The following is a 12,648-nucleotide window of genomic DNA, read 5'->3' on the forward strand; positions in this document are numbered from 1 at the left end:
TAGCATTCCTTATTTAGTGAGTCTAGCTCGGGTATTGATGGTGGGAGTAAATAATCGATTTGTTCACTGAGCCGGAAGGTATTATGAGGATATTTATTGGATGGTCTGAAAGTTACATGAACACTCTTTGTGGGATAAATTTTGAAGGCTAAATGAATAATATTTGTGGGATGGAAGAAGTATCCGTGGACATCGACAGGGACGACGACTACTATTGTTCGTTCGTCAACTTAATACTAGCTCTCGCTGGAGAGATTAGTATTAATTTGCTTCCACGGAGAGGGACAGTAGGGTCTATGAATTAATTACTCACGCCCTCGTCGATCATCTTCTTTAATTTCCCCTACTTGCACATTGGCTCATCGGGACATGGAATCGCGGCTGCATATGTGTTGTTCAGTTAAGTTTCCTGCTAGCCCCAGTTCAAACTAAAGCTCCATGCTAGCTGGGCTTTCTTAATTCTGGGATGCTGGACTGCCGTGCTCTGTCTCAGTACACCGTTTCTAATTGTCCTAGACACGGTACCGTCGTCTGTATACATAACTCATATTACTAGCTTCCCTCTTAGTTTTCTAACAGTTGACCGAATTGACATGTATATGCCTGAAATAATATATTGCCAATCCAATTAATTTGTCTCCAACTTCTTCCTTCCCCGGCCCAGGATAAAAACAAATGCAAGCAGCCGGCTAGACATACTCCTCTCTTAAGATAAGAAGACATTATGCTCCTTCTCTAGCTTCGCGCAAGGCGTATGGTGTTTAATTTTTTTTCCACAGAAGCTTAAGTAGGAGATAAGATTGTACCGGTACAAGTAAACCGGACATCTTAGTTTCCTTGTGCGCAAACCTAAAAATACAAATAAAGGACCATCCAACTACACTACTTAGGTCCTGTTTGGATCCAGGGGCTACTATGATGATCCAAATAGTGGGGTTAAAAGTGGGCTAAAAATTAGCCAACCTCCCCACTAAGGGGGTGTTTGGTTACAGGAGGCTAAAGTTTAGTCCTGTCACATCGGATGTTTATATACTAATTAGGACTATTAAACATAGTTTAATTATAAAACTAATTACACAGACGGAGTCTAATTCATGAGACAAATCTATTAAACCTAATTAGTCCATGATTTGACAATGTGGTGCTACAATAACCATTTGCTAATGATGGATTAATTAGGCTTAATAGATTTGTCTCGCGAATTAGCCTAGGGGTTCTGCAATTAGTTTTATAATTAGTTCATGTTTAGTCCCCCTAATTAGCATCCGAACATTCGATGTGACAGAGCTAAACTTTAACCCCTGGTATCCAAACACCCCCTAAATTTTAGTTCATTAGCCCTTCAAACCCAGCTAATGGGAGCTAATTTTAGACACGAATGGCAAAAGACTAAAAATACCCTCCCGCTAAAATCTTACCATGTTTTCTCCTCCACCCCTAAGGATAGAATGGACTTTTACCAATAAATGGACTAAAAATTAGCTCTAGCTCCAAACAAGATGGGCTAATTTTTAGCCAACTAAAATTTAAACGTCTAAACTTTAATTTTAGTCCATCCAAAAGGTTTGCCCTTGAGCATTTGGTCATATATAGAGAGAGAGACACGAGAGGAGTTCCTTATGCAACTTGATAAGATCTATACAATGTTCTCTCCTCGAGTTTTTTTTTAAAAAAAACTAAGTCTCCTTCTCGATCTTATAGAATACACATATGATGGCAGGAAATTAGAGCTGGTAGCTCGAATCTTCAATTCTCCACATGATGGCAGGATGCACCATATCATTGCATTGCATTGGTTGGTTGGGTGTGTGTGTGTGCTTGATTCGCATATATGAAACATACATTTAATATATATCTGATGAAGCAGCTAGCGGACTAGTACAACACGGAATGCATACTATAAACACGTCTAAAGTTTAGTTTTAGTCCATCCAAAAGATTTCCTGGTCAAATCTACTATGTGAGCATTTGGTCATATATCTCCTCCTCGATCTTATAGAATACACATATGATGGCAGGAAACTAGAGCTGCTACCTCGAATATTCAATTCTCCACATGATGGCAGGATGCACCATATAGGATGATGCTTGTTTTCCAAACGCTGAGGGAGTCAAAGCTTGCTAACTTGTCTGTCTGTCCTTGAAAACGTACTGGCTGGTGACCACGACACAACGCATAAATTAATTATTCCGGGAATTTCTTTTTAATTTCAGCCACAGCAGCAATGCACAGCAACAGGATGATTCCAAGGGACCTAAATAAAACCAAAAGGTGAACATCAATCTATTTGCTGCACACACAAAAGAAGACAAAAGAAAGGCACGAGTGGGTAAAACTGAGGGGAGCAGCCTGCTGATTGGTCTCAACCACTCAACCAAAAAAAAAAAAAGAATGCTTCTTGCTTGTAAGTTGCTGATAAATCCTTTGCATCTTGATGCATGTCGTCTAGTAGCACCTAATACGATTGATTGTACATGTGGTGCAGGATGACAAAATTCATGCATGCTCACTATCTATCTGAGCAGCAGCTTTTGTAAAAGGCCCAAGAGAAGCTCTTCTGTTTGGTGGTTTCGATGTTTCTTTCTGTGTTTTTTTTTTTGGATAGAGAGGCCCAAGAGCAGCAGGCCCGAAACAAGCCCGTAGATCTACCTACACATCAAGAAGTCCATTTTGGGGGGTTCTGCTGTGTATCGCTGGACTTCCTTTATTAGTTGAGTCGAAATCAGGTTGGGATCGGTTCCTTTAACACAAGACAATATGTGGTGTATACAAGTCTAATCACAGTCACACGCAAAAGGGAAAGATGCAGTAGTGGACTGAAAACTAGTAGCAAGTGGTCATGGATTAACAGTTGGACACTGGTACTGTTAGAGTTGGACCATGCAGCATGCTCATATTAATCTTTCCAAGCCTCCTCCACCCAGTCATTACAATGTGAGAGGTGAATGATGGCCATCAAGCATCTTGATGATCAGATGAAGAAATTTGCTTTCTTTCAGACGCGACAAGAAAGCCACCGGCTAATTTACATCTTCTGATCACGACAGATAAGATGTACTCCCAGTGTCCATAGGGCAAGAGCTTAGTAGGAGCCCGTCAGTGTTTGATGTATATTGTTGCTCCCATCCCGTCTCACCAACAGGAGGAACTCAATAATATGAACCAGACGGACCAGCATAGCATAGATAAGTCTAAAGAGGGAATGCAATGATTAGTTAGATCTCTAGTGACATGGACCCTAGTGTGTATTCCATCTTTGGCTTCAAGATAAGAATTGACGGTAACCCCTCAATTCTGAAACTGAAAATGGGAAACCTCTTCTGAACATTGTGTTTAGTTCCTGATGGCTATACTTGAGCAATGCAATGCAACCATGAGCGCCTGAGCAGCATTCACCACGTGCTTGAGTTGTATAAATACATGAAGAATTAAGCGCAAAAGAAAAAGGAAAGGACACGATCACAACCTTTTGCCAAAGCAAGAGATCATAAATATCAGACGGTTGAAGATTCAATTAACAGCAAACTTCTTTGTTTTCCACATTCCAACAATCAATACTCATCCAAGTAACTGTACAATGACTCGTCGTTCCTCCACCGGCGCCTTGTGAGCAACGATTTGAGGAAACCCCTGCCTTTGCTTGAGCTTTTCTCCTGCTCCTTGTGGTGGTCCCAGTCGGTATGTAACTGCATTGAAGTTTGTCTCTGCACAGAATGTCACATTACCAAAAAAAATGCTTTCTGTGATCAAACACAACGGAAATCCAATGATATTATTCTAGTAATCTACCAGTAGTATTGTCCCAAACTGACATGAATAAGTCAGAGCTGTGCTCAGGACATACCAAATGCTTTGAGTTCGCAGGTGGTCTTCTTGCGACCGTAGAGGACCGTGCCAGAGGATTAGAATTTGGTATTGGCGAGCCTGCTCTTGTATCTGCATAGTAAATGTGATAATTGCCCATTAACCTCCTTATGCAAGCTCCACATTCAAAGATACGCTGAATCAGACATAGGACAATATACCTTTTGTATTTGAGTTCATGATTCGAGGAGATGGAGATTTAGCCCGTGCTTTTCGAGAAGGTGACAAGGACCGGGATCGGTGATATGCGTCGTTAGGTGTAGGAGATGGTGAACGAGCACGCCTGCAGCAGAACATGCATTATTTAAAAAAAAAGGGCTGCAGTGTATCTTTATGGATACTGAACAGTGAACAGTGACTTTGACCCAACAAATTAAAGGAAAAAGTCCAAATTACTACCTTCAAGTATAGCGAAAGTCCATATAACCCCCTAAACTATGTTTTGGTTCAATTTACCCCCTAAATTATGCTATTTGGTTCAACTTACCCCATAATGCGATTTGTCATTTTTGTTTTTTCATACACAAGTTGAATTTTAATTTGAGACTTTGCAAGGTGACAGCGGACATCATAATCTATATTAAAAAATATTTTATGAATTTTCCATCATTAGTTTTTATATAATTTGTATCTCAACGATAAATTTTATCATTAAATATTCTACCCTATCAAAATAGTGATGAAAAATTTATGATATATTTTTTTAACATATCTTATGTTGTCTGCTATCATCTTGCAAAATTTGAACTTAAAATTTCACTTGTGCATGGAGAAACAAAAAAGACAAAATATGTTAAGGGGTAAATTGAACCAAATGGTATAGTTTAGGGGGTGAACTGAACCGAGAAATACTTTAGGGGGTCATCCAGACTTTATTTATACTTGAGGGGAGTAATTTGGACTTTTCCAAAATTAAACATGCAACGGAGGGATCTGAGAGTTCCTATTTGTTTTACCTCATTGTAGTCTGCCGACAACCGGGAGTAGAAATAGCTGGAACGAGCAGTTGAAAATCAACAACACAGTAACAATTTCAAAGATTTACAGATCAGAAGTTCAATGAACTTACAAGATTGAGACTTGTGCATTTTGCGACTTGTATATTGTCTGTTATATCGTGGAGGTTCCGAAACTGGATGAATGGAAGATTCCAGTAGATCCACGCCTATAAAACATAGCTACAATAATCTATACATCCAAAGAAGATTGTTGTTTAATGCAGTAGTAATAGAATGGAGCGTGAAATTGCCTGGTAATATGTAACGCCTGTGGTACTTTGGCGCCTTGATGAGAAGAGCTTGTTGAGATCTTCCTTCCTGGTCAATTGTCTGTTGGCAAATTCGTACCCTCTGCAATCATGAGAAACAGCAATGGCCTGAAGGCTACAGATAGACAAATGTAACAGTCTGATATAGCAGCAAACTTGCAAAACATAGTAAACAAAATATTACTAAAAGAAATTTTCTACAGTAGGCATTATACCTGTTCAACTGAAGATACTAGAAATTCTGTTTCGTTAACCTCATCAGCCTTTTCGCTGACAAGATTATCCACCTTGTATGAGACAAAACCCAGATGGTCCACTGTGCTAACAAGGGCCTCAACTGTGTAATCTTTCAAACTCGTCATCACCCTACAGAAGAAGATTAGTGCGAACAGTACGAGATGAGATGTGTTACATGTTTATTGAAGCAACAGGAGACAAGACAAACAAGGAAACAAAGATCCAGAAAAAGATCATACGTAGATTTGTGCGAGTTGTTTCGGTAAAATACTTCAAAATATTCTGCCGCTGAGTATAGCTGTGACCGCAGATTCCTCAGGTCCTACAAATAAAGCATAATTTATTTCACTGAAGCAGAGAAAGCATAGAAGATAGTAATAAGAAATGCCAGATCAGCACATAGTGAGGACACATTAATAATTAACTAAGACATAGCCATGTGGGGTTTCGTTGTGGACAAGGATCCTAATTTCTTTAACCCAAGCAGAGACAAATTTGACAATAGATGGCAGCAGCACGTTAAGCATTGGCATTAACAGAGCAATAAAATTGGTAACGCTCAATTGAACGACAGGTTTAAACTTTAAATGAGCAGACAGCCCTTGCATATATGGGCAAAGCAAAGCTGTACAAAGCAAACAGATTGGATGCTGCTTTCTTAGCAAGAGCCTCTGTGCTGGGTCAGCGCCACAGTGCCGTTTATGCAGACAAGTGCATTTTGAAAATCCAAATGGGATGGTGCTTTTGCTTAATAAGGGGAAAGTAGGGGGAGGAAAGGTGCGGCCATTATAGAGCTGCAAAGGCAGTGACTATACATGGTTCCCTCACTTTTTGTTGGAAGGAAGGAAGTAAGGATATTTCAAGGTTAGAGATCGGTAAATGGTTGATTGAGGTAGAAATGTGCGAGTAAATACTACTACTCCAGTAAGTATTCAAGATCACTATTACTGTAACAGGTATGGGCATGGACTAGACATCCTACTCCTACAGTGTGTAATAGTAGACCTAAGCTAACTAGGGACAAAATCTTGTGATTGACAATATTGACATGGACAGGAAAGCGCACAGCAAAATGTTACACGGCATCGCATTTTGTTTTGCGGGAACGCAGGCAGAAATCAAGGAATGAGGCCCTTGGACAAAAACATTGCCTAGATAGATCCATAGGAACAAGAAGGGAGAAGTTTTGCGCAGATGGGAAGAGCATAGCGCATACCTTGAGGGTGTCTGAGAAGAGGAGGCCTTCCTGCAAGGACATGTCGTCGGTGATGGAGGCGGCGTCATAGATGTGGGAGGAGACCGATGACGGCGACATTGCGACCGCCTCCATGGGCGAAGCGGCGCCTCCCTCCCCTGTTGCCAAGATTCCTCCTCCTCCCAAGGGCACCAAAACCCCTCCCCTTGTTGGGCAACCAAAACCCCCAAGAAAGCAGGGAGCTTTTTGAAGCTCCAATCGAATCCGCTCCTCCAGTGGACGGCGGTGGTGGTGGGGTGGCTCACCTATAATATGGGGGGGCAACACAAACGCTAACAGGGAGGGAGGGGGCTGAACAACCACCTCTACTCTCTCTACTTGCGCTGTTGGTGTCGCCAAGATCTGGTTTGGGTCCCGGTGGCTTGGAAGCTTGCAGGTTCGCTAGCGATTGGTGGAGCAAGGATGGGCCATGGCCGGGGACGGAATGCGACGGGCGTGGGGAAGAAGAGGATAAGAGGCGGAGGGACAGGACAGGATTAAAAGGGGCAATTTGTTGCCTGCTAATTTCTCTTTGTGTTTGCGCGGAAGGGGAGGGGAGCAGACGGGAGCAGCGAGTTGGAGCATTCATTCACCGTTGGACTGCTGCCTGCAATGAAGGCCAACCGGACGGCAGGGGTCACGTGAGACGCATATTGTTGGTGGCACAAAGAAGGAAGCTTTTCTTTGACAACGGTCGGTCGGTGGTGGTTGTGTGCCACACCATCTGCATGCTCAGCTGGGCCGTCCGTCCCACCGGCCCTGCCTGGTTTGGTATCTCGTCGGGACGGGCCGCCGGAGCCAACAGACCAACCCTAACAGAAAGCCCAATCCTGCCTCTTCTGCCGGCGAGTCCTTTCTCTCGTCTGTCTTGTCTTCTCTTCTCTTCGGCAGCCGGCCGACCGGGTATGGTATGAAATCACTGCACTGGTTGCTATTAGTGAGTAGTAAATTTTTTTGTTTACCAACCGATGAGCAATTCTGGTCTGGTGGATGTGAATTTGAACTCAACTTGAGGTCATCAGGCCTTCAGCACAGCACGCACTCAACTCCATCATGTCTCAGATTTCGCCCTGAATTCCCAGCTACAGGCAACTAGCCCTCAGCCATACCATACCAACAGGTAAAGGCGCAAACGGTTGCTATATAATATTGACGTCTAGGACAAACTAGTTAGTTCAAAAACACTGCAACACAAGAATGCAGACTCGTTAACATAATGCAGACCACATCCAATGCAATTCTCATCACGAGAATTCAGAACACTGCAACACAGTACACATGAGTCAAGCCATGGCACCTAATCCCATATCATAATATCACCCTCCCATATATGATATACCTACTGATATTTACAAAACTTACATTCCCATAGGTCTGTCTTATACATCCATCTTCATTATTCCTTAACCCCGGTAGGGCTTTCACTAAGCCTTTTTAGGCAGACTACTAGACACACATTAATTGACTGTCATCTTCTTTAAACCAAACTAAAGACACATTATCAAACCTTTTTTTTCCCTTCATTTCTGCAAACCTATGTTACATCAATTCTTCCTCAAAATGCATGAGAAGAAAGAACTGACGCCAGCAACCAATCTGTTGCGTCATCAAGACAAGCTAGCCATCACGTTTCAATGTTTCAGCTACAACCATCTTCCGCCCCCAGCAAAACGAGATGCTTCATCATCAATAGTGAAAGGCTCCAAATAAAAGTCCACCTTCCATCCCTGCCCTCCCTTCTAAAAATCGGTCTTCACATCCTGCTCCAAGAAAGGATCCATGTCGCTCTCATCTTCAATGGGATGGATCACAATCTTCCTCACCGTCTGGCAAAACTTACTGCACAAGTTATATAATGTGTATGTCAGCCACAACCCATTAAGCTCCTGTCTAATTACCTTTGGGGGGTGTGCACAAGGTAGCTTACAGCCAAGGAACATCGCCGACTTCCATCGTGTCACCCTCATCATTCGTGAAAGCCACCTTCCATTTCTCTTTGGAGCTCAGATCTTTTATCTCGAACATCTCATCAAGCTCGCTGATCAACTGCGGATACCCATGCAGGTTCACTAAATCTATAGCTCTTCCCACAGCATTTCCTTGCATTTGAACCTAACACAGGTCAAATACGAACTTCAGTTTACAGTACAGCTTAAAAAAGTATAATCGGCAGCTCTCCTGCTTGGTTCGTTTCAAAAAAACTACAGCTTAAAAAAGCAATACAAGGAGATAGAAAAGAGAAAAACAAAACTTGTACCTTAATTCGAGTTCTTCCAGTGCAATTCTGATGGCTTTGGATTTCTCGGGGGCTTTCGTTCACATTCTGTGTATGATCTTTAGTGACTTTAGAGAGTGCTGATAATTGACCAGAGTCTTCCAAAGAACCAGCAGTTCGGGTCGATATCTCCCTAACTCCTACAGTCATCTTTTCACTAGCAGCAGCGTTCCTTGTATGGTTAATCAAATTGACACCAAACAGACGAAACATGCCGGGTTCCTTCTTTTCTTCAACAGCATTGGAAAAATTTGGAGCAACCTCCTCGGTCTGGTAGCTGCACAGAGCAGTGTTGGAAGACAACTTGGAAGAGGGTTCCTCAGCTTGATAAGCAGAAAGCCCAGGCCAAGGAGGAACCCTCGCGTCATTACTGGTAACCTGAAACAGCTTCTGAGAAATCTCTGACAAGGAAGGGGAGGCCCCCTTGCTTGAGGAGTTGAAGTCCTTGAACCAATTCCCTAGTACTACAGAATTCTGACAAACTGAACTACTCATGGCACTGTATCCTGCACGTTCACTTGTCCAAACAACTTGATGTCCAGAGATACAATTGGGTTCACTGGAGCCAATACCTGCCTTCTCATGCTGTTCAGGCATTCCAGAGAGCCAAAATTCTTGAGTAGGTTCTGCAAAATTATGAACATCAGGCCCAAATTTCCGGTTACTTCTTTTAAGACAAGTAATGTGGAATTTTCAATGCCATACCCATTGCCTGAATATCCAGGCTTTCAGCTGTCTCCCTGGGCCTTTTGTTTTTTGTTGATTGTTGCACAGGTATGTTTATGGTAGGTGTAGAGGCATCGAATGGCTCGATTTCCCATGAGGAAACCCTCTCAGGGCCATTCAAATTTGTGGCTTCATCCCATTGGACCTAATAAACCAAGAAAATTTAGAAGTTCTCATCACCTTCTCTAAGGAAAAAAAAGGCAGGTATATTTTTTCGGTAAATGGGAAGGCAGATGATAAGAACAAAAAGTATATCGAACAGATCTTACCTTCAATGTTTTCCATTCAGAACCTTGCCATTGTGGAGAAAGATCTCCTTTATCAACTACAGTTCCAGAAAACCTGCAGGGTTAAAGGAGATGGATTGATCATGTCAGCTTGAGAGGACAACAAGTCAGCAACACATGAGGAAGAGGAATAAACTGAAATAGAAACATATGAGATGACAGGATGAATCGTTACTTCTTCACAGGGACGTCTTCCCCTTCAAAACTCATCTTAAACCTCATGCCCACATTAAACCCGATTTTACTAGCTTCAAGGTACTTGTTCAGACTGACGATGTATTGGCTTTGGCTTAACCTAAAAAAATAAACAAGAATGACTATTAGCAGAGAACAAGCACTACTGCATGGAAAAAAAAATGGTGGCAGAAAAGGTCCAACCTTGGCCTATAATACACTAGGAAAATGGAATTAGTCTTAATAGCATGTGATGCGCTTGCAAGCACCCCAAGATGCATGCTTTGGCTCGATATAACAGATGCTGGCATTGCGCTCTGCTTCTGCACAAGGCGTCTCACTCCGACGCGCTGCTGTCCTGTCTCACTCCTAAAAAAACAAAGCCATAGTCTCTTGTAAGTTGTACATATACTTGATATGAACATGTGCACAAGTTTCTCTTTTCGGAACTGAATCATCCGCACAAGCTGTTCGTTCAGTTGAGATCTAACCTCAGGTAGACGAACGCATCACCCGCAATCAGCTTCTTTGATGTGACAAAAGTACTCCATCCAGTAGTCAGAAGGTGCCGACGGGGTTGGCCTAGAGAAGCAAGAATTGCAGAATTGAGCAACAGAAATTGCATAAAGGTACAAACTTTACCCTGATCTGTGACCCAATTAAGCACCAGAGGGTAATTTGGCCAAATTATTTATAAGACAATTCAGTGGAGACTGTGCATACCCCTGTAGATGTGCTTGAACCTCCATTCAGATCCATGTAGGTCCTTCGTGATGAGTTCTTGGGTCGGGGTCGGCATCGACATATCCTGTTTAACAACAACCAATTGTGAATTTTCAGCTGCCGTAACATGCGCTGTACTGAAGACATGCGAATTGTGCGTACCAGTGGCGGGAGGCATTCGTTTGCGTGGCGTCGGAGAACAGAGAAACCGCCATGGGTGCTGGTGTCGGATGGTGTGAGAATCTTGCAGAAGGAGTGCACCACTGGCCTCGGCGTCTCCGGCAGGGGAGGGTCAGGTAATGTGGGCAGATTCACCTGCTGCAAAAGCCAGACTTTTTTCAGACAAATCCATATGGTCCAGTGTCCCAAAATGAGTGCATTGAATTGCTTTGCCTACAAAATCTTGAAACTTATATATATATATATATATATATATATATATATATATATATATATATATATATATATATTACTTTTGTAGACAGAGGAGGAACTCAAAATTCAGGGAATTCAAACGAGGAAGATGTGCAGAATTCAGGGAATCGAGGACATGCTGCAAGGCCAAGGGAGAGAGCACTGTGTGTTTGAATTGACTCACATCCGGGTCGGGCTGCAGAGTGATCTGGGCGAACATCTCGTCCGTTTCCGTCTCGGCCTGCACAGCACAGCCCAAAAGAGAATTTTATTAGCAAAAAAGGCAGAATTGAAGGGCGGCGGAACGAAGAGGCATGAATGAACTGAATTGAAATACTGAATTACCTTGAGCTCGACGTTGACGACCTTGCAGAGGATCTTGTTGGGCACCTGGAACATCTTGATCTGCTCGGCCAGCAGCGCCGGGTCGGTGGGCTCCTGCAGCTGCTCCAGGTGGCCCTGCAGGAAGTAGAAGACCCTCTCGTCTGTCTGGGGCAGCTCCACCAGCGGCCCCGCGCAGGCGCGCCACAGCTCCGCGAACAGCTCCGGCTCCCGCCCTTGCGCCATGGCCTCTGCTTCTCTCGCAGTCCCCGGGAGGAGGGGGAGAGGGAGGGGACAAGCGAGGAAGAGAAGAAGCAGCAGTGTGGTCACCGCACCGGTGGTGGCTGTGCGTGTTTGTTAGGCTCGCCCCATTAAAGAAAGGCGCGGTGGGGCTTGTTGAGGCAAGGGCGCAAGGCCTTGTCCTCCCTTGTGGCCTTGCGGGAGAGGAGGAGAGATTGGGAGGCGAAGGAGGAGGGAGGAACGAGGAAGTGGGCGCGGCGGAAGCTCAACGGCGGCGTTACACAATACCCAGTGATGAAGTGCGCTTTATGGCTTTATTAACATTTAACGCCCCTCCCCCCGCCTTTCTCGTTTCTCAACTCTCTCCAGCTCCTAAATTTGCATGCAGGCGCCTATACTATCTGCAAATTTGTTAGGGCCTTCCTATACTACTAGTAGCCATGTACAGTATGCGTATAAGATTCTCCATTCAAAACCAAGCGGCTCAATCCTCCTACACAAATTCTATTAGCAAGAATAAAAAAAGCACAAATGGCAAAAAGCTTAGGTCTAGAGATTTATATTTTTATTAAAAAAAATCTCCTTATGCAATAATTTCATCCTCATTGAACTTGTATGAAAATCAAATTAATCGTGAATAGAGGATTCAGGGGGTCATATATATTTACTCTATCTTTCTTTCCAAATCATGTTACATTTGAAAATAACAAACTTTCTTCTTTGTGGCATAAATTACAGAAAATGATATCCATCTCATCTTGTATTGAAATTTTGAAACAAAAACACAGATTTCTTTTTTCCTTTTTATTGACATTAACCAAAAAACTAAAATGTTCTTGTGATTTTGAATGCCTCTCTAGTTTCCACCCACCCAAAGCATCTGTG

General features: G+C 43.0%; 2 protein-coding genes across 2 annotated transcripts; both read right to left on the reverse strand.

The window, feature by feature from the left end:
- Positions 1-3,379: 3,379 nt before the first annotated feature.
- On the reverse strand, positions 3,380-7,204 carry LOC101785932 (probable protein ABIL3). The gene is made up of 9 exons (XM_004967303.3): positions 6,586-7,204; positions 5,609-5,691; positions 5,348-5,498; positions 5,115-5,214; positions 4,935-5,030; positions 4,822-4,858; positions 4,027-4,148; positions 3,846-3,937; positions 3,380-3,705 (listed from the first exon to the last, which is right to left on the reverse strand). Exons 1-9 carry the CDS (start codon positions 6,697-6,699, stop codon positions 3,553-3,555), a joined length of 948 nt encoding a protein of 315 aa, XP_004967360.1. The 5' UTR covers positions 6,700-7,204; the 3' UTR covers positions 3,380-3,552.
- Positions 7,205-7,817: 613 nt separating this feature from the next.
- On the reverse strand, positions 7,818-12,056 carry LOC101786343 (auxin response factor 1). Its single transcript, XM_004967304.4, has 12 exons — positions 11,548-12,056; positions 11,387-11,443; positions 10,951-11,106; positions 10,789-10,873; positions 10,557-10,647; positions 10,270-10,434; positions 10,067-10,186; positions 9,874-9,946; positions 9,584-9,749; positions 8,861-9,504; positions 8,531-8,715; positions 7,818-8,442 (listed from the first exon to the last, which is right to left on the reverse strand). Exons 1-12 carry the CDS (start codon positions 11,767-11,769, stop codon positions 8,343-8,345), a joined length of 2,064 nt encoding a protein of 687 aa, XP_004967361.1. The 5' UTR covers positions 11,770-12,056; the 3' UTR covers positions 7,818-8,342.
- Between the last annotated feature and the right edge of the window lie 592 nt (positions 12,057-12,648).

The sequence above is a fragment of the Setaria italica genome, chromosome V (assembly GCF_000263155.2).
Source record: "Setaria italica strain Yugu1 chromosome V, Setaria_italica_v2.0, whole genome shotgun sequence".
NCBI lineage: Eukaryota > Viridiplantae > Streptophyta > Magnoliopsida > Poales > Poaceae > Setaria > Setaria italica.

Bases quoted from the DNA above. Each gene is read 5' to 3' on its own strand.
- LOC101785932 (XM_004967303.3), bottom strand. From the start codon at position 6,699: ATGGAGGCGGTCGCAATGTCGCCGTCATCGGTCTCCTCCCACATCTAT. The intron at 3,938-4,026 runs GTATATTGTCCT...TTTACTATGCAG, and splicing joins CATGAACTCAAATACAAAAG to ATACAAGAGCAGGCTCGCCA. The intron at 3,706-3,845 runs GTATGTCCTGAG...CATTCTGTGCAG, and splicing joins CTGCGAACTCAAAGCATTTG to AGACAAACTTCAATGCAGTT.
- LOC101786343 (XM_004967304.4), bottom strand. From the start codon at position 11,769: ATGGCGCAAGGGCGGGAGCCGGAGCTGTTCGCGGAGCTGTGGCGCGCC. The intron at 9,505-9,583 runs GTATGGCATTGA...ATAATTTTGCAG, and splicing joins CCTGGATATTCAGGCAATGG to AACCTACTCAAGAATTTTGG. The intron at 8,443-8,530 runs GTAAGCTACCTT...TAACTTGTGCAG, and splicing joins GTCGGCGATGTTCCTTGGCT to TAAGTTTTGCCAGACGGTGA.